The 27,271-nt window shown below is 39.2% G+C and overlaps 1 protein-coding gene and 1 long non-coding RNA gene across 2 annotated transcripts in view; one reads left to right on the top strand and one right to left on the bottom strand.

Annotated features, from left to right (window-relative positions):
* The window catches only part of LOC115219894, a 28,955-nt gene extending 5,200 nt beyond the window's left edge, over nucleotides 1-23,755 (top strand). The window contains exons 2-3 of the long non-coding RNA XR_003882383.2: nucleotides 17,284-17,580; nucleotides 21,308-23,755. This is a non-coding gene — a long non-coding RNA (uncharacterized LOC115219894). The remainder of the gene's footprint in view (nucleotides 1-17,283; nucleotides 17,581-21,307) is intronic.
* A 1,369-nt stretch (nucleotides 23,756-25,124) lies between these two features.
* Nucleotides 25,125-26,629, bottom strand: LOC115219801 (histone H3). Its single transcript, XM_029790073.2, has one exon. It carries the CDS (start codon nucleotides 26,391-26,393, stop codon nucleotides 25,983-25,985), a length of 411 nt encoding a protein of 136 aa, XP_029645933.1. The 5' UTR covers nucleotides 26,394-26,629; the 3' UTR covers nucleotides 25,125-25,982.
* Between the last annotated feature and the right edge of the window lie 642 nt (nucleotides 26,630-27,271).

Here is a 27,271-nt window from a genome sequence, read left to right as displayed (position 1 = left end):
TACTTGTTTCAGTCATTTGACTGCGGCCATGCTGGAGCAACGCCTTTAGTCGAGCAAATCGACCCCGGGACTTATTCTTTGTAAGCCAAGTACTTATTCTATCGGTCTCTTTTGCCAAACCGCTAAGTGACGGGAGCATAAACACACCAGCATCAGTTGTCAAACAATGCTAGGGGGACAAACACAGACACACATATACATATATACGACAGGCTTCTTTCAGTTTCTGTCTACCAAATCCACTCACAAGGCATTGGTCGGCCCAAGGCTATAGTAGAAGACACTTGCCCAAGGTGCCACGCAGTGGGACTGAACCCGGAACCATGTGGTTGGTAAGCAAACTACTTACCACACAGCCACTCCTGTGCCATATATATATATATTCACACTCACATATAAATACGCACCCGCACATAAATATATGCAATTTCCAAGGGCTTCGTACAGTTTCTGTTTAGTAAATTTGTTCACAAGGCATTGACTAGCCCAGGGCTATAGTAAAGGAAACTTGCTGAAGGTACCTCGCTGTTGAACCCAAAATCACATGTAGAGTGAACACGTCTTAAACACATGTTTTAATATAAGTGTATGTGTGTGTGTGTGTGTATATATATATCATCATCATCATCATCATCGTTTAACGTCCGCTTTCCATGCTAGCATGAGTTGGACGGTTTGACTGTGGGCTGGCGAACCAGATGGCTGCACCAGGCTCCGGTCTTGATCTAGCAGAGTTTCTACAGCTGGATGCCCTTCCTAACACCAGCCACTCTGAGAGTGTAGCGGGTGCTTTTACGTGCCTCCAGTACGGGGGGCCAGTCAGGCGGTACTGGCAACGACCTCACTGTTGCCAACCCTCACCTATTTCTAAGCAAGGAAATATTTCCCCATCTTCAGACATGTTTGTGCATGAAATGAATGACACTATTTGTGGAATGTCAGGACAGATGCACGAACATACACAGTTCACACACAATGGGCTTCTTTCAGTTTCTATCTATCAAATCCACTCACAAGACTTTGGTTGCCATGAAGCTATAATAGAAGACATTTGCTGAAGATGACACACAGTGGGACTGAACCTGAGACCACGTGGTTGGGAAGCAAAACTCCTTAACAACACAGTGATGCCTGCACCTATGTATGCATGTATCACCATCATCATCATCATTATCATTTAACATGCATTTCCCATGCTGGCATGAGTTGGACCCTTAAAAAAAAGTTCAACTGGACAGGGGCTGACCTATTTAGGTACAAACTCTGCTGCAGTATGTCTTTCTTTCTAGCTGCCACAAATATTATAAATATGATGGTCAACAGAGGCAAGAGGAGAGAAAATCCCTGCAGGCATCGAGGAAGGTCGACCACACAACAGGTTTTGAATGACCGCACAGAATGTTCGAAGTGCCACGATAGACTTCTGTCTCAAATGAACTACGCACACACAAACATATTCATTCCTGATATATCATCATCATCATTTAGCGTCCGTTTTCCATGCTAGCATGGGTTGGACAGTTCAACTGGGGTCTGTGAAGCTGGAAGGCTTCATCAGGCCCGGTCAGATCTGGCAGTGTTTCTACGGCTGGATGCCCTTCCTAACGCCAACCACTCCGTGAGTGTAGTGGGTGCTTTTTACGTGCCACCCGCACAAGTGCCAGACAGAGCTGGCAAACGGCCACGAACGAATGTACCCTGTTTATATTTCTAGCAACTCGTAGCAGTTGTCAACATTTTGTATGTAGTGAAGAATTAAGTGTACCTATAACAAATCAAGTCCAGTAAATAAACTATTTTTAATTATGGATCTGTTCATGCATTTGTTTACTTTAAAGACAAACACATTCCATTTGCATCTGGTTTCCATGATACACACCCGACCTCTGCAGGACGATTTGACCAGGCCCAGGGAACCACAGGGCTGTATTGAACTCCAGCATCAGCTTTTGCATGGTTCCTACAGCTGAATGACCTTCCTAACAGCAACCACTTTACAATGTTTTACTGGGTGCTTTTTATGTGGCACTGGCACCGGTGGGGTTGCCAAGTAATTTGCAAAACAGAAGAAAGAACAAGAAAAGAGAAAGCAAGGGATGGGGTAGTATTTGGGAGGGTGGAGATGACATATTTAAATAGACAGACAGACAGACAGACAGACAGGCTGACTGACAGATTGATTAATTTATACATAGTACATGTAGCCTTAGTCATACAGTTTAAGGTGTCTGAAAATCCAAAAAGTACTCAATTTATCTGAAGACAGAGTGTGTTATTGTTTCGTATTTCGATGACAACAAAGCTGCTTCTAGTATCCTTAATGTTTTGGGTGTAACAAAGTGATGGAATTGAAAGATGGCAGTAAGGGTGGAGGAGTTCGTGGGGAAGCGCATGTGTGTATTTCTATATGAATGAAGTGGTAAATTTAACATAAAAAATGTAGTGTTGTGTGTGTGTGTGTGTTGGATTAGGAATTGAAAAATATGTTTATTTATTGGTTTGTTTTGTTTTTATATTGCCAATAATGTTGCTCAGTGCTGTGGCATCAGCTGCCATCTTCATGCTTCCACTTGCTGTAATGATTTCATTGATTTCACTCATGACTTCACAGTTTTTCTACAATTCTATAATAACAACAGATTAGTTCACTTCAACTGGCCTAAATCCATAAGGATTTAAAGATCAACCTTTTTTCCTTTTTGTTGTTTTCCTTTCACTTGTCTGTCTGTTAAAATTCAAGAGAACTTTTACCATGTCAGTCTCAACAAGCCATTCCCTATTGTTCAGGAGGCAACATTGCTGCTTTTGTTTCCAACCTAATTTTTTGTAAATCATAATTTCATTAATTGTGCAACGTGTAATTGAGAGAGAGAGAGAGAGAGAGTATGTGTGGCAGCTGGCTGAGTAACGTGGTAAATATCACAACAATTAAACAGTGTGTGTGTGCGTGCACCCAAATTATGTATATACACATTAACTAATTACAAAGTAAGTGTTTGAAATAATATATTTCCTGGCAGAAACGTTAGCACGCTGGGCGTAGCCGTATTTCGTCTGAGTTCAAATTCCGCTGAGGTCAATAAATTAAGTACCATTTACGCACTGCGGTCGATATAATTGACTTAATCCGTTTGTCTGTCCTTGTTTGTCCCCTCTGTGTTTAGCCCCTTGTGGGTAGTAAAGAAATAGGTATTTCCTTTTCAAAATTTGATAGAATCAACAGACAGAATTTCCTTTTTTTCCTAGTCCCGGCACTGATCATTATTCAAAGCAATGGAATGACAAACATCAAGAAACGTTTCATTAAATATTTATCCACATTCTCATTCAGTTGCTGCCCTCATTTTGTTGTCTGCTGCTGTTTTGTACTGCAAACTCTATATTCTTGTGGTGTGACGTCTGAGAAATGCAAAAGCTATTCGACTGAATTTCCACATCCAATCCACTTGTTTGGCAAAATCTCATCAAGGCAGCTCCTTACATTATTATTATAGTGTAGGAGTATCACACCTTGCTGGAAATGAAACTCCACATTTCGAAAGTCCTCTCGAATGCTTGGCCTGACAGATTGTGAGAGTAAGTTCAAATGATCGGGACCAGTCACAGTTCTATCAAAAAAGAAGGATCCAATTAATCTTTTGAAGGTAAACCACATCGCTGTGTGGTAAGTAGCTTGTCTACCAACCACATGGTTGCGGGTTCAGTCCCACTGCGTGGCAACTTGGGCAAGTGTCTTCTACTATAGCCTCGGGCCGACCAAAGCCTTGTGAGTGGATTTGGTAGATGGAAACTGAAAGAAGCCCGTCGTATATATGTATATATATGTATGCGAGTGTGTATTTGTGTGTCTGTGTTTGTCCCCTAGCATTGCTTGACAACCGATGCTGATGTGTTTATGTCCCCGTTACTTAGCGGTTCGGCAAAAGAGACCGATAGAATAAGTACTGGGCTTACAAAAGAATAAGTCTCGGGGTCGAGTTGCTCGACTAAAGGCGGTGCTCCAGCATGGCTGCAGTCAAATGACTGAAACAGGTAAAAGAATAAAAGAATACTGTAACTCTTGGTAAATTAACATACTGTCCCTCTGTAATAGATTCTCATATCTCCACTGTAGTGTGATGGAAGGAAAGGACAACAGAAAGAGAAGCAGACGGGAGAAAGAAATACAAAAGGCCTTACTTGTTGACCTCGGCGGAATCAGCGGTCACTCTCAAGAAATAAACACGTCTTTGCTCAAACTGACCACACGTGCTTCCTGCCCACACATGCCCTTGTGGCTCTTCCGCCAGCCCCTGCAGTCTTCACTTCCCTTTGCCTCATCTACCATCCTCTCCACCAACACCACATAGCTCATCACAACCCATAACACCGCTAACACCACATCCACTAAGTATAATTGCAGTGGTTAATTGAGCCATTTAATTGAAATGTCATGTCATCCTTTCAAACAATCTTTATTGGAAAGCGTGCATCTTCGGCACTTTGCTGAGTGACCACATTCACAAAACTCCATTTTTTGGTCCAGATCATCTTCTCTGAGAGAATAAACTGTTCTTGGAATGTCATTTTGTCTATAACACTGCTGCCAAATGCAATGAATGCTTGATTTTGATATTGCTATCTCACGATTTGCTTGACACACAGATTTTATTGAACTTTGGCAATATGTTCCTAGTACCCATTCTTGCATTGTAAGGTTTGCTAATGTCCTGCAGTTTTCCAGAACATTTCTTGTGAACATTCTGAACAGTTCCATCTACTTCAAACTTATTTCTAATTCAAACTATGTTGATGGATTTGTTTGAAACTCCCACATAAATTGTCTTTACACTTTGACTGCATTTTCAGTCTTCCAGTAACAATTTGTTTCAAGTTTAGCCTTGCCCCCCTCCATTATTTCTTGTGGGTTAAATCTAAAATGAAATGAAAATGAAGTGAGTTATTAGGAATGAAAATGTGTATACGTTTTGGGAGAACATCCTGTGTGTATATATATCTTCATCATCATCATCACCAGCACGGGCATGACACTGGTATCTGGAAGGTCGACCACACAACAGGTTTTGAATGACCGCACAGAATGTTCGAAGTGCCACGATAGACTTCTGTCTCAAATGAACTACGCACACACAAACATATTCATTCCTGATATATCATCATCATCATTTAGCGTCCGTCTTCCATGCTAGCATGGGTTGGACAGTTCAACTGGGGTCTGTGAAGCTGGAAGGCTTCATCAGGCCCAGTCAGATCTGGCAGTGTTTCTACGGCTGGATGCCCTTCCTAACGCCAACCACTCCATGAGTGTAGTGGGTGCTTTTTACGTGCCACCCGCACAAGTGCCAGACAGAGCTGGCAAACGGCCACGAACGAATGTACCCTGTTTATATTTCTAGCAACTCGTAGCAGTTGTCAACATTTTGTATGTAGTGAAGAATTAAGTGTACCTATAACAAATCAAGTCCAGTAAATAAACTATTTTTAATTATGGATCTGTTCATGCATTTGTTTACTTTAAAGACAAACACATTCCATTTGCATCTGGTTTCCATGATACACACCCGACCTCTGCAGGACGATTTGACCAGGCCCAGGGAACCACAGGGCTGTATTGAACTCCAGCATCAGCTTTTGCATGGTTCCTACAGCTGAATGACCTTCCTAACAGCAACCACTTTACAATGTTTTACTGGGTGCTTTTTATGTGGCACTGGCACCGGTGGGGTTGCCAAGTAATTTGCAAAACAGAAGAAAGAACAAGAAAGAGAAAGCAAGGGATGGGGTAGTATTTGGGAGGGTGGAGATGACATATTTAAATAGACAGACAGACAGACAGACAGACAGGCTGACTGACAGATTGATTAATTTATACATAGTACATGTAGCCTTAGTCATACAGTTTAAGGTGTCTGAAAATCCAAAAAGTACTCAATTTATCTGAAGACAGAGTGTGTTATTGTTTCGTATTTCGATGACAACAAAGCTGCTTCTAGTATCCTTAATGTTTTGGGTGTAACAAAGTGATGGAATTGAAAGATGGCAGTAAGGGTGGAGGAGTTCGTGGGGAAGCGCATGTGTGTATTTCTATATGAATGAAGTGGTAAATTAACATAAAAATGTAGTGTTGTGTGTGTGTGTGTGTTTTGGATTAGGAATTGAAAAATATGTTTATTTATTGGTTTGTTTTGTTTTTATATTGCCAATAATGTTGCTCAGTGCTGTGGCATCAGCTGCCATCTTCATGCTTCCACTTGCTGTAATGATTTCATTGATTTCACTCATGACTTCACAGTTTTTCTACAATTCTATAATAACAACAGATTAGTTCACTTCAACTGGCCTAAATCCATAAGGATTTAAAGATCAACCTTTTTTTCCTTTTTGTTGTTTTCCTTTCACTTGTCTGTCTGTTAAAATTCAAGAGAACTTTTACCATGTCAGTCTCAACAAGCCATTCCCTATTGTTCAGGAGGCAACATTGCTGCTTTTGTTTCCAACCTAATTTCTGGTAAATCATAATTTCATTAATTGTGCAACGTGTAATTGAGAGAGAGAGAGAGTATGTATGGCAGCTGGCTGAGTAACGTGGTAAATATCACAACAATTAAACAGTGTGTGTGTGCGTGCACCCAAATTATGTATATACACATTAACTAATTACAAAGTAAGTGTTTGAAATAATATATTTCCTGGCAGAAACGTTAGCACGCTGGGCGTAGCCGTATTTCGTCTGAGTTCAAATTCCGCTGAGGTCAATAAATTAAGTACCATTTACGCACTGCGGTCGATATAATTGACTTAATCCGTTTGTCTGTCCTTGTTTGTCCCCTCTGTGTTTAGCCCCTTGTGGGTAGTAAAGAAATAGGTATTTCCTTTTCAAAATTTGATAGAATCAACAGACAGAATTTCCTTTTTTTCCTAGTCCCGGCACTGATCATTATTCAAAGGCAATGGAATGACAAACATCAAGAAACGTTTCATTAAATATTTATCCACATTCTCATTCAGTTGCTGCCCTCATTTTTTTGTCTGCTGCTGTTTTGTACTGCAAACTCTATATTCTTGTGGTGTGACGTCTGAGAAATGCAAAAGCTATTCGACTGAATTTCCACATCCAATCCACTTGTTTGGCAAAATCTCATCAAGGCAGCTCCTTACATTATTATTATAGTGTAGGAGTATCACACCTTGCTGGAAATGAAACTCCACATTTCGAAAGTCCTCTCGAATGCTTGGCCTGACAGATTGTGAGAGTAAGTTCAAATGATCGGGACCAGTCACAGTTCTATCAAAAAAGAAGGATCCAATTAATCTTTTGAAGGTAAACCACATCGCTGTGTGGTAAGTAGCTTGTCTACCAACCACATGGTTGCGGGTTCAGTCCCACTGCGTGGCAACTTGGGCAAGTGTCTTCTACTATAGCCTCGGGCTGACCAAAGCCTTGTGAGTGGATTTGGTAGACGGAAACTGAAAGAAGCCCGTCGTATATATGTATATATATGTATGCGAGTGTGTATTTGTGTGTCTGTGTTTGTCCCCTAGCATTGCTTGACAACCGATGCTGATGTGTTTATGTCCCCGTTACTTAGCGGTTCGGCAAAAGAGACCGATAGATAAGTACTGGGCTTACAAAAGAATAAGTCTCGGGGTCGAGTTGCTCGACTAAAGGCGGTGCTCCAGCATGGCTGCAGTCAAATGACTGAAACAGGTAAAAGAATAAAAGAATACTGTAACTCTTGGTAAATTAACATACTGTCCCTCTGTAATAGATTCTCATATCTCCACTGTAGTGTGATGGAAGGAAAGGACAACAGAAAGAGAAGCAGACGGGAGAAAGAAATACAAAAGGCCTTACTTGTTGACCTCGGCGGAATCAGCGGTCACTCTCAAGAAATAAACACGTCTTTGCTCAAACTGACCACACGTGCTTCCTGCCCACACATGCCCTTGTGGCTCTTCCGCCAGCCCCTGCAGTCTTCACTTCCCTTTGCCTCATCTACCATCCTCTCCACCAACACCACATAGCTCATCACAGCCCATAACACCGCTAACACCACATCCACTAAGTATAATTGCAGTGGTTAATTGAGCCATTTAATTGAAATGTCATGTCATCCTTTCAAACAATCTTTATTGGAAAGCGTGCATCTTCGGCACTTTGCTGAGTGACCACATTCACAAAACTCCATTTTTTGGTCCAGATCATCTTCTCTGAGAGAATAAACTGTTCTTGGAATGTCATTTTGTCTAACACTGCTGCCAAATGCAATGAATGCTTGATTTTGATATTGCTATCTCACGATTTGCTTGACACACAGATTTTATTGAACTTTGGCAATATGTTCCTAGTACCCATTCTTGCATTGTAAGGTTTGCTAATGTCCTGCAGTTTTCCAGAACATTTCTTGTGAACATTCTGAACAGTTCCATCTACTTCAAACTTATTTCTAATTCAAACTATGTTGATGGATTTGTTTGAAACTCCCACATAAATTGTCTTTACACTTTGACTGCATTTTCAGTCTTCCAGTAACAATTTGTTTCAAGTTTAGCCTTGCCCCCCTCCATTATTTCTTGTGGGTTAAATCTAAAATGAAATGAAAATGAAGTGAGTTATTAGGAATGAAAATGTGTATACGTTTTGGGAGAACATCCTGTGTGTATATATATCTTCATCATCATCATCACCAGCACGGGCATGACACTGGTATCTGCCACGACTGATTTTGCTCGGGTTGATGGGTCTTCTTCTCAAGCATGACATAATGTCAAAGGTCTTGGTCATTGCCTCCATGAGGCCCAACACTCGAAAGGAACTCAGCCATCTTACCTCTGTGAGGCCCGCTCGAAAGGAACTCAGCCACCTCGACTCCATGAGGACCAACACTTGAAAGGAACTCAGCCACTTTGCCTCCGTGGGGCCCAACGCTTGAAAGGAATTCAGCCACTTTGCCTTCATGAGGACCATATATATCTATATCTATCTATCTATATATATGTGTGTGTGTGTGTGTAAATTTAATTAGAGGATATGTTAACCTCATGAAGGGATGGTTGCATCCAAGGAAATACTGGTTCAATACCTAGTATTGTTGGGAATGAAATTCCCTTAAAACAATAGGTGTATACCAAGGATATAGTTTACTTCCAGTTAAAAGAAGAAAAGAAAATGGAGATAAGGAAGTTAACAATTATTAACAAATTGGTTATCTTCGCTTCTTACAATTAATACTCAATAATTTAATTACAAATTTGTACATTAAATATGCATTTATGTAACATGAGCAAATTTCATCAAAGAAACAAAAAAGATGCACCTTGGGATGTTACATGTGGACCTATCGATAACTTCCTTATCTCCATTTTCTTTTCTTCTATTAACAATATATGTGATGATGATGATAGATTCTCTCATCATGAACAAATGTGATTAGCTGGTGGAGAGAGCCTGAACAAAGTTGCACAGAAAATCATGCCTGGTTGCATGTGCATCTGTGCAGTGGAAACACGTGTAGGGTGTCGTAACCAAAAAAATATGAAATTGTAAAATAAAAGGAAATAAGTTTGAGAGGATGTACCAGTCTCCATACAGATCTATATCCTTATACACTCCCGATAATATTACAATCCAGAGAAATGAACACAGAATTACCCACAGAGAGATTTACAGCATTAGTGACCACTCATAGTAGTCGTAGACACTAATTACTAATTGATGTGAAATGATGGTGGATTTAATAAAGGACTTATTTAAACAATCACCTGGGGAGGCACATTTACACTTTGGATTGATGACAGTGATTACACGTCTCACCAATGTATTACAAGTGTAGAAATGTGTTGAAACAATTGAACTGGTTTTAAATAAAGCCTCTTGTTCATTCCATTTTCTCTCATCTCTGTATATATAAATGGCAAAATGTCTGTCTGTGTATGTGTGTGTGTCCTTTATACAAATCCACAATTTTTCAGTTAGGGGGCTTGCACTTTCTATGGTCATTCAAAACCATCTAAGGGTGGTCGTGCACATCTTTACATTTCCCCCAGTCACCCCACAAAGCCATTAAAAAATCAATAGAAGTGACATTTTTGTGAATTTTCTATCCAAAACCCAATCAAAATGCCCGAAACTTGATACGCCAATTAACTGTATGTGATTGGTCGGAGATTTGGACAGTACTCGCTTGTATGTACGCACGCAGGGTCATAGTGCTAGTCTGTTTATATGAACCCTACAGATGCTCTGGAATTCCTAGCATTTTCACTGTATGATGACATCAGGTAACCAATAACTGTGCACGTATGACATTGTCCTGATATCATGTGATGGTTGTAAACAAGCATCACCATCAAACAAGCGGGGTTGTTTGATTTCTTTCTTCCACAGAAAATCTTGTCTAGCCATGAGAAAATATGACCTTCCTTGGAAACAGGTGACAGTTGGCAACAGGAAAATGTATCTCAACAAATTCAGTATGACCCCATGCTTGTATGGAAAAAGGGGACATTAACTGATGATGATGATGATATATTGGTGAATGTTAATATCTGTCTCAACAAAGAAATATGCATTCAATACACGGAGATTTTTTTCAATATAAATACCTTGGCTGTAAAATTCAAATCCCAGATGATGCCCACATTCTGTTTCTGCGCATATCATAAACCCTTTCTTAATTCTTTCTATTCTGTCTATTTCAGCACCATGTCATCATGTAAATATAGTTCTATAGTTTCGTCTTACTTGTTGTTCCCTTAAGATAACCTTAGCTCACGCATTTCTTTAACTGCAACATATTCATTCACTCATCTGTGAAAGTTTATCACACACTCATTCGGTTCTAATTTTGTCTTAGACTGGCTCTCAGATTCTTCAATTCTATTTACTATTATCAACATTTGCTGTCTCGTTAAATTAACTATGCCACTCAAATCCCAAATTATATATTTCTCCCTCGTATCCTGACCCCCTTCTCTCTGTCTCGCTATGTCTCTCTTAAAGAATATGTACCTTGGAGATGCGCTCATCCATACTTGCTAGTTTGTAGTGCCCTCGCCCTCCCACCCCTCCACCGGAAGCCCTTACTTTTTTATCCTCCTTTGATTGTCTCTCATGAACACTTCTAAAGGCCTTACGCCATCCCCACCCCTACTATATAAGGTAGTGATCATACAGTGCAAAATATGATAGTGTAGTGTACACAGGTTGAACTTAAGACTATTGTTTATGAATTCTGCCAAATGCGAGCTCTCTTTTCAGGTACATGACGCCACTGTCCCCCGCCCCGGGGTCTCAAGGGCCCATACCTCCCACACCCTCAGGGTCGGCACTCACAATGTTGGCACACTGAAAGGTAGGTCTGGTGAGATTGTTGAGATGCTTGAACGGAGATGTGTCGATATGTGCTGCATCCAAGAAGTAAGGTGGAGAGGAGGTTCCGTTAGGTTCCTCACAGGCAAAGAACACAGGTACAAGATTTTCTGGGCAGGGAACACTGACGGGGCCGGGGGCGTGGGTATACTTCTTGCGGAGAAATGGGTAGATAAGGTAATTGAGGTAGTCAGAGTATGCAACAGAATACTTAAGATTAGATTAGTGCTCCATCATGGGCTGGCAACCATTCTCTCGGCCTATGCCTCTCAGCCAGGGCTACCCGATGGACAGAAAGACTGATTCTATGACACCCTCTTGCAGACTACCGTGCTGACGAATGACAGGGACCTTCTCTTTGTGGCTGGTGACTTCAATGGACATGTTGGACAACATGCCGGGGGCTTCCATGGCATACATGGAGGCTACGGTTTTAGCTCCCACCATGAAGAGGGAGCCATATATATATTATATATATGATAATAGTAATAATAATAATGATGATGATGATGGTCCAGAAATGCTCAGAAAACCTGTAGCAATACTCAAATGATTTAAATTTACACTCCAAAATCTTTATCAAAGACTAAGTCTGCAGAGTAAAGAGTAGCTATAAAAGAAATCTGGCTGAGCTGTTATGGAGATTGTGATGCAGGGTTATAGTAGAAGATGGCATGCAATGGGATTGAACTTGAGATCACATGGTTGCAAAGCAAGCTTCTTAACTACACAATACCTTAAATATAAGAAACAGTAAACAATGCGTTGGTTGATGTGTACTCAGGTGTATCAAGCTGGAATTTATTTAGTATAAGCACACAAAGTAGTGAGGGTTAGGGTAATGATGTGTACATTTTTTTTAACACACTCCTGTACACCAAAACATATAAGGAGCCATTCTCTGAGGAATTTAGTCTCAAACAAAAATCTCTCTTTTTGCTGTATAAATCACACACACAGATATACAGATATATTTGTATTTTAAATTGTCTGTCTCCTAGCATTAAAAAAATTTCCATAAACCTATATTTTGTTTCACAAATGTATTCAACTGTAGAAATTTGTACCAGTTATATACTGGGATCTATTTAATCAATGCTCCCCTCTTCTACACAGGAAATCATTGCTATTGTCTTTAGATATAACCTTTATTATTCACTGTTTGTAAAATAGATCAAGAACTTTTGAGGGTTGCTTAAATGTTTCATCAGAGAAGGAAAGATCCTCTCTGACCTTTTTCAGAGTCTTTGACAAAGTTGGGAGGAAGTTACCCTTGGATCAAAGACCTAGCGAAAAAGCAGATTCTGTTAAATGTGCCCTCTTTGGGACTCGTGATGATGTCGAACTGGGCAATGGAATAAGTCTAACCCCTCACCCCCACCCCACCAATAATTTCATTTATAAAGTTTTGAACAATCCAAAGCTTTGATAAAAGACAATTGCCTAAACTTCCACCCAGAGGGATTGAACCTAAAACAAGACGGTTACAAAGCAAACGTCTTGACCACAGAACTATGTACAACATGAGAAACATTTAAAAAAATTTTTTTACTTGTTTCAGTCATTAGTTTGTGGCCATACTGGGGCACCGCCTTGAATAATTTTAATCAAACAAATTGACCCCAGGACTTATATTTCAAAGCCTGGTGCTTGTATCAGTCTCTTTTCTCGAATTGCTAAGTTACAGGGATGTAAATGTACCTACACCGGTTGTTATATGGTGGTGGGGGTAACAACAAAGACACACACACACCCACATACCCACTACACTCTTGGAGTGGTTGGTGCTAGGAGGGGCATCCAACCGTAAAAACCATGCCAAACCAGATTGGAATCTGGTTTCAGTCAAACCATCCAACACATGCCAGCACGGAAAACAGATGCTAAATGATGATGATGATATTTTATGATGGGCTTCTTTCAGTTTCCATCTACCAAATCCACTCACAAGGCTTTGTTTGACTCCAAGGCTATAGTAGAAGACACTTGCCCAAGGTACCATGCAAAAAGACTGAACCCCAGAACCATATGAACCCACATGGTTCTTGGTCTCAAGCATTTGTCTTATGAAAAAAAGGCTGAAGACGCTCGACCTTTATTCTCTAAAAAAACACTGCCGCCGTGGTGATCTCATTCTTGCTCACAACATCATAAGCGGGAAGTGTAACCTCTTGAAAGAGCTGTTCTTCACTCCTGCTTCAGAGCGTCGGCTGCGGGGTCATTCCGAAAAGCTCTATCTGGGACGATTTCATCTCAATCAAAGGAGAGGGGCTTTCTCCGTCCGAGTTGCGGATCCGTGGAATAAGCTGCCAGACGAGATAGTGAAGATGCTGATGACCGCTCGGTTCAAAGTCTCTCTTGACCAGAAATGGCCTGAACTCTTTGCATGAACACCCTCCTTGTACATAACTCCATGTCCCCCTATATGGCCTTGCTTTTTGAGCCAAAAAATTAACTTAACTTAACTTATATGGTTGAGAAGCAAGTTCCTTAACACACAGCCATACCTCTATCTAAAACATGCTCAGTGTTCCATAACAGAATGTTCAAGAAGTTCCAGTAATATTTACAGATATTAACATTGCTGTTTTCTAGAATGTACCAATGTCTGTCTTTGACAGGGAATTGTCAATATAATGACATAAGTGGTGGTGGTGGTGTTATTTATTTACTATGACAAATGTAAAGATTTATACAGTCTTTATTTGCCATTATGTGTTTAATTCAAAAGCTGCTAAGTTCTTGGAATTCCTCAGCTTTTCAGCTCATTTCTGCTCCACATTGCAGTCATTCAGTATTGTTAAATTGACCATTAACTTATTTTGTCTTTGGAAAATCATGTCAGGATTGTTATATGACAGTGCTGTGGTTGGTATGAAAGCTAACATTCTGTAGTATCTTTACATTGTTATTTTCAAAGACAGAAAGAGATACATAAGAGTACCATAGAGTTCTTTCTCTAAGAATCGGGAACTGGACAGCCAGGTGCATGCCAAACAGTTTCACTTCATTTTGCAAAACTATGGCAAATTATTTCTGAAACTACTCCATACAGATAGCATTTAACCCTTTCGTTACCAACCCGGCTGAAACCGGCGCTGGCTCTGAGTACAGATGTTTTGTTTTCATAAGTGTTGAATTAAAATCTTCCACCAAACCTTAGTCACAATTTATGTTCCTAACACTTGCTTAATGATAACTAAGTTATTTTACTAAATTCTTTGTTATATTTAAAATAATTGAAAGAAACACAGAGCATCTCAACAGAAATACAGTAACGAAAGGGCTAAATCGTCAGTTCTAAGGTGGCAAGCTAGCAGAATCGTTAATGTGTTAGAAAAATATCTTGCAGTATTTGTTCTGGTTCTTCATATTCTGAGTTCAAATCCCACCAAGGTCAGTTTTGCATTTCATTTTTCTGGGGTCAATAAATAAGGTACCATTCAAGTAGTAGGGTCAATAATATCAACTGACCCCCTCCCTCTGAATCATTATTTTTATCAGAGCTAAATTATCTTGTACCAGGTCCCCAACAGTGAAATCTCATGGCTAAGTGGTTAGGCTGTAGGTTGCAGGTTCAATTCTCAGGCCAGAAAATGTATTGTGTCCTTAAGCAAGGTACTTCATTTCCCATTATCTCAGTCCATCTGCTAATATTGAGTCCCAGTTGTAGGGATTAGTCTGTGACAGTCTTGCATCAAAGTCAGAGGTGAGCCTTGTACTCTCACTGAAAATCCAAAGAACTTCCAACCTCATCAGTCTATGGAATCAAGAGAGATTAGTCATCTCCAACATTATCATCCTACAATATTGAACAGACATTGAATTGAATTGTGATTTTGATATGGCAAGACATGCAGATTGAATGTGGATGGTGTGTGAAAGCTGGGAAGAAATGAGGGCAGCATATTTTGATGGTTGTGTAATGTTTGCATCAGAATATAGGCGCAGGAGTGGCTGTGTAGTAAGTAGCTTGTTTACCAATCACATGGTTTCGGGTTCAGTCCCACTGCGTGGCACCTTGGGCAAGTGTCTTCTACTATAGTCTCGGGCCGACCAAAGCCTTGTGAGTGGATTTGGTAGACGGAAACTGAAAGAAGCCTGTCGTATATATGTATATATATGTGTGTGTCTGTGTTTGTCCCCCTAGTATTGCTTGACAACCGATGCTAGTGTGTTTATGTCCCCGTTACTTAGCGGTTCGGCAAAAGAGACCGATAGAATAAGTACTGGACTTACAAAAGAATAAGTCCCGGGATCGAGTTGCTCGATTAAAGGCGGTGCTCCAGCATGGCTGCAGTCAAATGACTGAAACAACTAAAAGAGTAAAAGAGAAAAGAGTAAGAGAACAGGTCAGAAGTGGAGAAATAAGCCGTCGTGAGTTGTAAGAGAGATGATTGCTCTGTTTCAGTCAGGTGTGGTGTATGAAGGACAAGAGATGGGTAAAATAAAACATCTGTCAAATGATGTCAGTGTCAGGTACATGTAGAAGAGGAAGACTTGTTCCAGTGGAGCAGAATTTTTGATGTGGAACCATTCTCTGAATGGAATGCAAATTGCTCTATCAAATTCTCCCAAGGCACATTCTTTATGGCCAAGTTTGCCTGAGAAATTTCAAATCACCATCCAATTTAACCTGAAACCATTCTGCTATTTTGTCTTGAAGTGCAACATTGCACTGCTTTTGGTGACAAAGGAAAGATCAAAGAAGAAATGGGAGAAAGTAGTGAAGCAAACTCTTTGAATGTTGGGCATCACAAAAGAGATTTCCAAAGTCTGGAAGTGTTGGAATGAAGCCACCAAATCCATGTCAGCATGGAAAAGCCAACATAAAATGATGAAATTCCTTCATTGTGAGACCAGATGATTATTTCAGAAGACATTGAGAGTGCAAAGTGTCACATGTCTGAAGTCATAAGAATTATAAAATTAAATTACTTCCAAAAGATAAATATTCTTAGCAGGCATAGGAGTGGCTGTGTGGTAAGTAGCTTGCTTACCAACCACATGGTCCCAGGTTCAGTCCCACTGCATGGCACCTTGGGCAAGTGTTTTCTACTATAGCCTTGGGCCGATCAAAGCCTTGTGAGTGGATTTGGTAGACGGAAACTGAAAGAAGCCCATCGTATATATGTATATATATATATGTGTGTGTTTGTCTTCCCAACATCGCTTGACAACTGATGCTGGTGTGTTTACATCCCCGTAACTTAGCAGTTCAGCAAAAGAGACTGATAGAATAAGTACTAGGCTTGCAATGAATAAGTCCTGGGGTCGATTTGCTCGACTAAAGGCGGTGCTCCAGCATGGCCACAGTCAAATGACTGAAACAAGTAAAAGAGTATTTAAATTATTAACAGCGATTTTAATAGTATTTGAAATAATAATAATGGCTTTTGATCTTAACTGATTGTAAGTGTTATCATCTACATCGTTTTGTCTTGGTATAAAAAAAGATGGGCAACAGCAAATATTCTGCTCAATACCACTGTTTTGTTTGACCATAACCAGTTGAGCATGTCCCTTAGTGGCTGATGCTATGTGCATCTCTGATCATGAGCAGAAGTAGTGGGGGAGCATCATAGCCATGTGTTGAGAGGGATTCTTTGGGGGTTTGAATAATTCACTCCTGGAAACATGGGTGTTTTGTTCATCATCCTTAAATAAACCTTATTCAGGAACCTTTTGAGCAGGATGGGCTATTCAACCTGAAGAAAACTCTAACTGGGCCCCAGCTTGAAGGTCATGTACTATTTCTTTTGATATGAGATCACCATGTCACACATGTATGGTTGTGATGGATATGTTGGGCTTCATATGTTTGTATTCCAGTGTCACTTTGATGGCATGCACTGCTCTCCCACTCAATCATTATCATCAGAGATAACAATGATGGTCTTTTTCTTTTGTAGATGTTTACCTGAATACTAGCATGAGTAATAGTCCTGTGAACAGTCAAAGCATCCCACCTTTGTTGTGATAAGCACATCCTTCTTTGTACTTCTTTGTTGTAATACAACCACTCGGACAGGCTGACATCAGAGTAACCTTCAAATCTACCACTGTCTGTGGCAATGCAGATTTTGCACAGTTCTCCAACATTTCCACTGTCATTCTTACCACCAACATCATCATCATCATCACTATGATATATCAAAGATTACTCCAGCTGGCCATCTTCATGGCTTTAATTCTCCAGGTTCCAGCTGGTAAGTTTATCTTCATTTTTCGCATCTATTTTTCTTGCCTGTCTGTGTATTAATTAGACATTTCTGCCTACTGACAATGATAATAATTTCTTTTGCTGCAGAATTTAACAGAGAACGCTTAATCATTGAACATAGAGCATGTATTACCTATCTATGTATCATACTTAATGCAATACATCATTGGAAGGCAATTGACTGTGCTATTCATCCAGAAATAACACCTATTTATGGATGTGCCATTTTAAAAAACAGAATGTATATCGGAAGGAGACAAAAATCACTCCAGCAGCATCAATCAGGAATGCAAAATGCATTTTCAGCCTTGATAGATTTAGACAAGAATTGTCAATTCTGATGTACAGGAAATAAGGAATAGTGTTCACTGATATTGAAGAGGTGCCGAGCTGAATAAAAATCTGTAGAAGCAGTGTTAAATTAAAATAGCTGTCTATGCACTGTGAACAGCAAGATCTGAAATGATGACTTGTGTATTTATTCTTAGTGAGGGCGCGTGGCTTAGTGGTTAGGGCATTTGGCTCATGATCGTAAGGTTGTGAGTTCGATTCCCGGCGACGCGTTGTGTCCTTGAGCAAGACACTTTATTTCACGTTGCTCCAGTCCACTCAGCTGGCAAAAATGAGTTGTACTTGTACTTCAAAGGGTCAGCCTTGTCACTCTCTGTGTCACGCTGATTATCCCCGAGAACTACGTTAAGGGTACACGTGTCTGTGGAATGCTCAGCCATTTGCACGTTAATTTCACGAGCAAGCTGTTCCGTTGATCGTATCAGCTGGGACCCTCATCGTCGTAACCGGCGGATTAAAAAAAAAAAAAAATTTATTCTTAATAAATTCTGATAAATTCAATTACAAATAAGAAATTTTTATTTGTTGACAAATACCAGCACGAATCAGCAAACAATTTGTTCACTGAAATTATAAACAAAGCCATCAGCTCTTGTTTAGAGTTGAAGGTGCAGGTTCTTCTGGCTGATGAGACAGAAGGTAGCGAAACACCAATGTCCCAGAATCCTTTGCACCACTGAATCAAATGAATATGATGAACACGGTTGATGTGAAAAGGAGAAACTGTTCCCCTGTGATGTACAACAGCAATTAGCATATCTGCACTCAGATTTTGCAGAAGGTGTGAAGAGTAAATATGCAAATCATCATTATTTCATCATCATCATCATTTAACGTCTGCTTTCCATGCAAGCATGGGTTGGACGGTTTGACCGAGGGCTGGCGAACCAGATGGCTGTACCAGGCTTCAATCTTGATCTGGCAGAGTTTCTACAGCTGGATGCCCTTCCTAACGCCAACCACTCCGAGAGTGTAGTGGGTGCTTTTTATGTGCTACCGGCACAGGGCCAGTCAGTCAATACTGGCAACGACCTCGCTTGAATCTTTTACGCATGCCACCGGCACAGGTGCCAGTAAGGCGATGCTGGTAATGATCACGCTCAATTGGTGTCTTTTATGTGCCACTGGCACGGAGGCCAGATAGCCACTCTGGCAACAATCATGCTCGGATGGTGCTCTTAATAACCTACCAGCACAGGGCTCGAGTGCCAGTAAGGCAACACTGGTAACAATCACACTCGAATGGTGCCTTTTAAGTGCCACTGGCACGGAAGCCGATTAGCCGCTCTGTCAACGATCACACTCGTATGGTGCTCTTTGCGCCAGTCATCGAATTTGATTTTGATTTGATTTATATATGATTAATACCATTTAATACTGCAAAAGGTGATGTTGCCTAGGGTTGATGAAGAAACCCTGCAGTTGCAGAATGACACTGAGTTCCGAGTGTGTCTTTGCCCAGCTGAAGTTCTTGGCCTCTATGTACAAATTGGAAGCAAGCCTATTCATTTGGATCACGTTCACACTCTTAAACATCTTTTAACAACTTGTCCAACAGTGTGGAGATGGAATTTCTATTCTGACATCACTCTCTTAGGTTTTTCTAGAATGTATTGGTAGAACAGAGGTGTTGCTGGACTCACACCAATGCTAATTGATTATATATATATATATATATGTATGTATATGACTAGTGACCGAGAATCTTTGGTGATATGCTGTGCTCGAGAAAACCCATCAAGCCAAGTGAAATCGTTGTGGCTGATGCTTGTGTCACATAAAAGGCATCTTTCATACGTTGGGCCTCCTGGAGGCAATGACGAACGACCAAGACCTTTGGCATTATGTCATGCTAGAGAAGAAGACCTGTCAGTTCAAATAAAATTGTAGTTGTGGCAGATACTGGGGTCACGCAAATGGCACCCATGCTAGAAGCATGTAAAAGCACCCATTACACTCTTGGAGTGGTTGGCATTAGGAAAGGAATCCAGCCATAGAATCGTCTTTGCTTTTCACAGATCTCCAAGGTTGATAAAAGAAAGAACCAATGAAAGTACTGGGGGCCACTAGTCTTAATGGAGTCCCTTCACTTAAAATTGTTGGCTCTCGTGTCTAGAGTAAGGGCTGTGAATTGTCAGAATTGTTAAAGAGTCAGACAAATGCTTTGTGGTATTTAATTATAACTCTTTGTTCTGATTTCAAATCATGCCTTGGTTAATTTTTGCCTTTTATCCTTCCAGGGTCGATTCAATGAAGCATCAGTCAACTATTGTGATTGATTTAATCAGTTAACTCCTTCCTTCTCCCCCACCAAAAAGATATTTCTTTATTAACCTATAAAGGTTTTACATAGAGGGGACATTACCAGGACAGACAAGGGACATTCAGGGTACAAACTCGCTTCTTACATACAGTGTGAAAAACAGGATGGATTTACATATATTGTGAATGGGGGTTAAAAATATAAATATAAATCATGATCGGATGAGTTTTGGGTCCGGGTTAGTGAGTTAACCCGCCGGTTGGTTATCCCTTTTGGTAATCTTTTTCCTTCCTTTTATGCAAGCACAGCCTAGGGCTTTCTCATCTTTCTTACCACTGACGTCCATCTTTTTCCAAACGCTCTTTGCGGCAGGCTCCTCCTCTCCAGACGGATCTTGCTGGACAGATGCGTAGCGAAGTAATTCACCAGCCCACGCCCGGAGATGAATTGACCTGTCGCAATCCCTTTTGCTCGCGTCTTCCATGCCACATCTTTTAGTATGGTTACTACGCAGAGAAAAGCTACCTTCTTTTCTTTTGGCGAAAGAGGAAGGTGGTAGAATCTTTATCATGGACTCAGACGAGAGTCGTACTCTTTCTGCATCCGACAACAGTTGTTCGTCAAAGGCCATCAACTCCCTCAACTCCTCACACAGTCTACGAAGGCGTGCGTAACCGTTTCACAGGCATGCCTCCACCAAAAAGAATGTAATCTGTCACCTTGGGACTATGTTAGAAATAATCCCTAGAACAGCGTGATTTATCAAATGTCTACGCTTACTAATGAAGGATTGAGTTAGCTTGCTTATCTTTTCAACTCTTTTAATCCGTTTTTTTGTAATACTTTCATAACATGTAAACCAGTTCATTCCTAGGTTTAAGTACCAGCATACATTGCCTCCTGGGTCGTACTGCTGCCTATACTGGCTTTATAAAGTATCTTTCTAACCTACACCCAAATTTGTTGCAGAATATTCCATTGCCATCACTGCTAATGAGTTTGACAATGAATGCATGAAATGAAATATATTTTGTTGTTTATCTGAAGTTAAAACAATAATAATAATAATATTTTATCTTCTTCCATTTTGGTTTTCTAGGAACGAAATGCAAATGGTCGAATGAAGATTGTTCCGACGATTCCGAATGCTGCAGCCACCAATGCAGCCAAGCACATCCAGGAACAAATTACAGATGCACTCAGAATCCAATGAATTACGCCTGTATTTATGACTACCACTGCGTAACCCGACTGATCTGTGGCAGCGACCAACGTTGCTGTGCTGATGAATGGGGGGACTGTATGCACACATCGCATTGTTGCGACCCTGCTCACAGTTGTATCGAAGTCAAAGGCTTCATTTATAAACGTTGCCTTGAAGGAAAGACTATACGAACAGCAACAGTATCGATTGCAGCCCTAAGCCATTGCCTCCTTCTTTCTCTTGGATTGTGGTTAATGTCATTTTAAAAAAGAAAACGGAAGGAAAAAATGCACCCCGCCACGTATTTTAAATATTTCAGGGGAGATAACTAATGGCTACTCTGTGATACGATACGTTTACCAGACATTTAAGTGAAGAAATATATAAAGCTAAAAACGAAATTTTCTCTTTATTTCAAACTAGTGTTGCTAAGATGTTTCCCTTTTTGTCTGGTTTGATTCAACTGATAAATTCGAAAGTTCAATCAAACGACTTTACTGTTGTCTTGTTACTTGATAGACTTAAAATTTAGGGAACCAATACTTAACAATTTGGGTTTTTTGTCGGGAAAAGGATGTTTTCGTTTCACTCTTTTCTTCCTTCAGAAGGCGTCCCTGAGTATTTCTGGATTAGCGAAGTTATCTCCCCTGTAATACAAATTTCACCAAACTCGTTACTAAAATTTTTATTCCACTTCGTAGGGACGATCGTTGGTGATTTACATTTATTCTTTCCGATACATTTAATCAGTTGCTAAGAATAATGTCTTTATATTTCTTATTTTTCATATAATTCCACGTCAATACTTAACTTTGTACATCTCTTAACTTTCGTTCTGTTTCCCTAAACGGCAGTGTGTGCCTCCAAAACACACTTGGGCAGAATGGTATCTAAGACCCTGGCTTGCCAGACATCAGAATTCCCTCCTTTTGTCTTGCCAGTATGATCCTGAGAAGAACGGAGTCCCATGCCTGGCAGTAGCTTGACCTCAAGGAAACTGGTGATAAGTGCCTTGCCCAGGAACATAACACATAATACTTGTAGTGGGTACCCTTTTTTATATCATGTAGCCGTTGAGCTGCTCACTACATTCATGCAAAATTAAAGACTATAGCAAAAGTTCTCATTGATAAAATGAGATGTTTTCTTTTACACACATAACTTCCAAAATGATTCTTTAAAATGTGTTAGAAGTTTTTTTTCTTTTTTCAGAATTTGTAACTAAATGAGATTTTTCTTACCATAGATTGTGTGGTGTGTGTATTTCTTACTAATTTTCTTAATGTCTCTTATTCTTGAATTTTTTTTTTTTTAATTTATAACCTTTACTCTTCTTGTCGCAGCTGGTCAGCTGTGACCTATTGGGACGCGACCATTTAATAAACAATTGAAGACTCCACTTCTTAAAGTGCCCCGTTGATTTTTCTCATGACTCGCACTTACACAGAATTGGATCTTCAATCTGTAGCATCAAAATTATATCAAACTTTCTTCTAAAATCTAAATAATTCAAAACCATATTTCATGGTGATAATTCAAATGTAGATCAACTAATTTACTTTTTATCACCAAGTTAAAGGAGTAGCAGTCTTGACCCCCTTTTAAGGGCCTGTTCGACTGCTAGCAGGAAGGCAAGAAGTTATTCTCACAACAGACACGAAGTCCTAATACTTGCCAGAGTAACTTCACTAAATGGTGGTGTTTAACCAAGCAGCAGATTAAGTCAACTAACAACTGGTTGGTTCAAATTCATTCATATGGATTTTGGTTGACGGTTACCTTGCAGAGGGATTGAACTTGAAACTACATAGTTATGAAGGGACCTTCTTAGCCACACAGCTAAGCTGTACCTACTAAGAAACTGACCTGTAAATACCTGTATTTGCTGCTAATAACCATTGAAAGAGTGCTCATGGTTGAACTTAATTCATAATTGCAGTTTAAATGTAAGGACAGTTGCACTTATTTCATACTTCAGTTTTCTGTATCCCAGGGCCATATGCAAAAATGTTGATTTCTTGTTTGTCAAACAAGGAAGTTTTCTTCAAAATTACAGTTTGTACCAGTTTTAGTGGGAATATGCTTATGGCAGACCAAATGAAGAGATTTAAAAACAAATTACATTTTTTGCTATTGTCATCACCCTTAATTATAAAACACAATTGTGATAATTATGACAATAGTTACATGAACTTTGCCTTAATTGAATTCCCCCCTCTTCACTTTGACTAAGTTTAACTTCATTTCATGCCACCCTTAAACAGGGATACACATTTCTTTCGTTTGATTTACAATTTCTTTTTGTCAACTAAAAATTTAATACAAAATTAATCACTATCAAAAAATAAAAAATTCAAGTTTTACTCTTGAAAGTTTTTCTCCAGTTTTCCTTATAAAATATAAATAAAGACTTGTGAAAAACATATCCAACATTCGTTTTTTTTCATAAATTCCAGGTGAACTGTATTTGCACGTGACCCAACATCCAGCTATAATTGCTAAACTTAGATAAATTGATTAAAAATTGGCACCTTTGACTTAATTCCCAGGTCTCGAACTAATGCCTTAGTTTCAAATTTGGAAAATAATTCGGTCAAAATCTTTACTTTTAAGCTTGTGGTAAGGAACAAGTTAAATGAAATTACAATGGAAGGTTTGAGATAAGCTTAAAAAAAAGCAAATTTTTTTTTAAAAAAAAAATTACATTATCTAATTTCAAAAGAGCTATTGGCAAATATTTCCTATAATTTAAAAATTGACGGTAATGACTTGTCATTGCATAGGCAACGGACGTTAAGTGGTAACACACAGACAAGAGACCCAATTATAGTTCCACTGACCTGGGTTTCGTTAAAGATGAAAAAAAATTTTAACTGGTTAATTATGGATGTTAATGTTTAAACCCGTTTATCAGCACATTTTTGTTGCATTACTTTGTCTTTCAACTGAGTTTGAAAAATAACATTTAATTCATATTTGGAACAAATTTTGCATGGAATTGAGGGGTTTTCATTTAAAAAAAAAAAAAAAAAAAAAAACATTAAAACAGGAAATTTTCATCGAAACTCTGGGCCGTTTCGGTACTACTAGCAAAGAGGGGTCCCGTTGCGTGCTATAGCTAGTCCGAAGTAGTCGATCCTACGAGATGCACGTATGCAAATAAATAGATTCGCGCAAGTAAATTATTTTTTTTAAATTAAATATTTTTCGAACAAAGTAAATAATTTTTTAAACTAAGTAAATTATTTTATCTGCAGTTTCAGGCAAATCGGTATCAAGAGTTAAATTGAAATGTAAAGTGCGCGCACCGGGACCACTGTTCGCTAGTAGTACCCTGAATACCCTCAAACCTTTTCTTCGGGAAAGGAAATTTTTAATCTTTCAAAGTGTAAAATGATTTTATATGAAACTAGAAATTTCGAGCAGAAAAAGTGATGCGTGTAAATTGCCTATAATTTTAACCTTTTGTTACAAAAGCCGCCCGTATTTACCTATTCATATTTAAATGAGAATATCAGAGCAAATCTCTTTCGTACATTCGTGAATACACGTGATTATACTTCGTTAACAGTTCATTTAGTTTTTTGTACAACGATCGAATTTTAATTCCGTGAATTTTAGATTTTTTTCCAAAAGTTATGAAGCTCAATGAACTACAGGGTACTACTAGCGAACAGTGCGCGCTCTTACATTTTAATTTCACTGAGAAAACTTTCAAATTCAGATCTAATTGGAAAAAAATAATTTCTATAAGTTATGTCAGGAGAAACACTAGGTAATTCAGCACTCTGACTTTTACAGGTTACCGTGTAATTTAATAAAAATCTCAAGTATTTCGAAAATTCACACAATTCGCGACAATTGACAGAAAATTAAGAATCCTTTCTAATTTCGTTTTATCGGTAGGATGGTGGGTTTAGAGCAGATATTTAAGAAGTTTGCTTGCGATAAATTAGTTTTCGATCACCGAAAGGAATAATATCTCGGGAATAACAGTGCACATCTACCTTTAAAAAAAAGCTAATTATTAACCGTCTGCAGTGTCTTCATTTCTAATCCCCAGACCCCTCTAGTTTTTAGTCTATCACAGATTCATTCCCACGGTTCGAAAAAGGAATAGCGCGAAGACAAAATTCAAAACGAATGTTATATCATTCCTTTCGAAGAGTGCAAATGTTTTCATTATGAAAAGGAAAATTTAAAATTAGAAGAGAGACAAACGAAACAAAAATAACGGACATAAAAACTAGGCGGGAAATTTCAGAAGTCGCCAACTGTTTTAGAAGATCGGTTCCAGTTTCTAGAAGAAAAAAAAGAATACAAAATCGGTGCAAAATGTTGATATTTCTCTGCGAATCCAACTTACTCTATTCGTTGTTTTGTCCGATTTTAGCGCCAAAAATTCAATATGAACAGCAGGAATTAATTGGACACGACCAAACTGACAGTCTCTTAAATTACAGTTTACAAAACGAAAAAAAGTGCAAAATATTTAGAAGATGGGATCACTTTCATGAGAATGTAGGTGGCCCTTAAAAGGGCCGTTTAGATTTTTCTTCAAATTAAGAAATTAAGCACGTTCACCACGGATACGTCTGGCCAACTGGATGTCCTTTGGCATGATGGTAACTCTCTTGGCGTGGATGGCGCACAAGTTGGTGTCTTCAAAGAGACCAACGAGGTAAGCTTCGCTAGCTTCTTGGAGGGCCATAACAGCTGAACTCTGGAAACGAAGATCGGTCTTGAAATCCTGAGCAATTTCACGGACCAAACGCTGGAATGGCAGTTTACGGATAAGCAATTCAGTAGATTTCTGGTATCTACGGATTTCACGAAGAGCAACAGTTCCGGGCCTGTATCTATGAGGTTTCTTCACACCACCGGTAGCTGGGGCGCTCTTTCGGGCAGCCTTGGTAGCCAGTTGCTTCCTGGGAGCTTTTCCTCCGGTAGATTTACGAGCGGTCTGCTTGGTACGAGCCATGGTGCACAGTCAATTTGCAAAATGCTGAATGAAAAAACGACGAAAATGTACGAGATTTTATACACCAACACACTCCCCCTGGTTGGTAAATTGTATTTAGCGCTTCGATTCTGATTGGCTGTTAAACGACACGTTTTCATTGGCTCTTAACAAACCATTTTCTGGCTTCTGATTGGTTTATTTCAGCTTGCGTTCTGGAGCCACTTTTTAGCAATTTTATCGCGATTTTCGTTTTACTTCTTCAAATGAAGAAATTTTTCACTTTATTTATGTGGGAACTTGAATTATTTTTGACTTTGAATTATGTAGGAACTTGTCTCGTTACAGCTTAGTTTTAAAATACGATAAAATGTTTTATAATAAAATAAACAAGGTTATTTGTTAAATTGATAGTAGTGAGGATATTGTATGGGACAGTAGCAACGTTTGCAAAAGTGTAAAGGGGAATTGAAACCGTATCGATGAGTTCACAACTTCTCCAAATGTGTGAGTTTTAATACTGAAGGTGAAGTCTTACCAGAAATTTTGTGAATTCTAGGGACACTGTGCTTAAATAGAAACTTATTACATTTATAATTTACATTAGGAAATTAAGGTGTGAGGAAGGAATTACGAAAGACGAATTTACAATTAATATTCTTAAAATATAATTAAAATAGAATTCGGTACAAAATATGATTTATGTATGTGTCAATGCTTTTTTAAATATTAGAAATTGGCTATTTAGAGATTTATAAAAGAAATATTGGTCTAACTGCACAAGAGTACCTCCATGTCTGTGGTTGACTCAGAACTTGCAGAAAAACTATTAATGAAATTTTCTATAAATACTTTTCGGGTGATGTTGATTAATTGATTATGTTGGAATTTTATGGGGA

Source organism: Octopus sinensis, linkage group LG15 (genome assembly GCF_006345805.1).
Source record: "Octopus sinensis linkage group LG15, ASM634580v1, whole genome shotgun sequence".
Classification (NCBI taxonomy): Eukaryota; Metazoa; Mollusca; class Cephalopoda; order Octopoda; family Octopodidae; genus Octopus; species Octopus sinensis.
This window is presented reverse-complemented; position numbering and strand designations above follow the sequence as displayed.

What these genes read in the sequence shown, in the direction of transcription:
- LOC115219801 (XM_029790073.2), bottom strand. Translation starts at nt 26,393, where the DNA reads ATGGCTCGTACCAAGCAGACCGCTCGTAAATCTACCGGAGGAAAAGCT.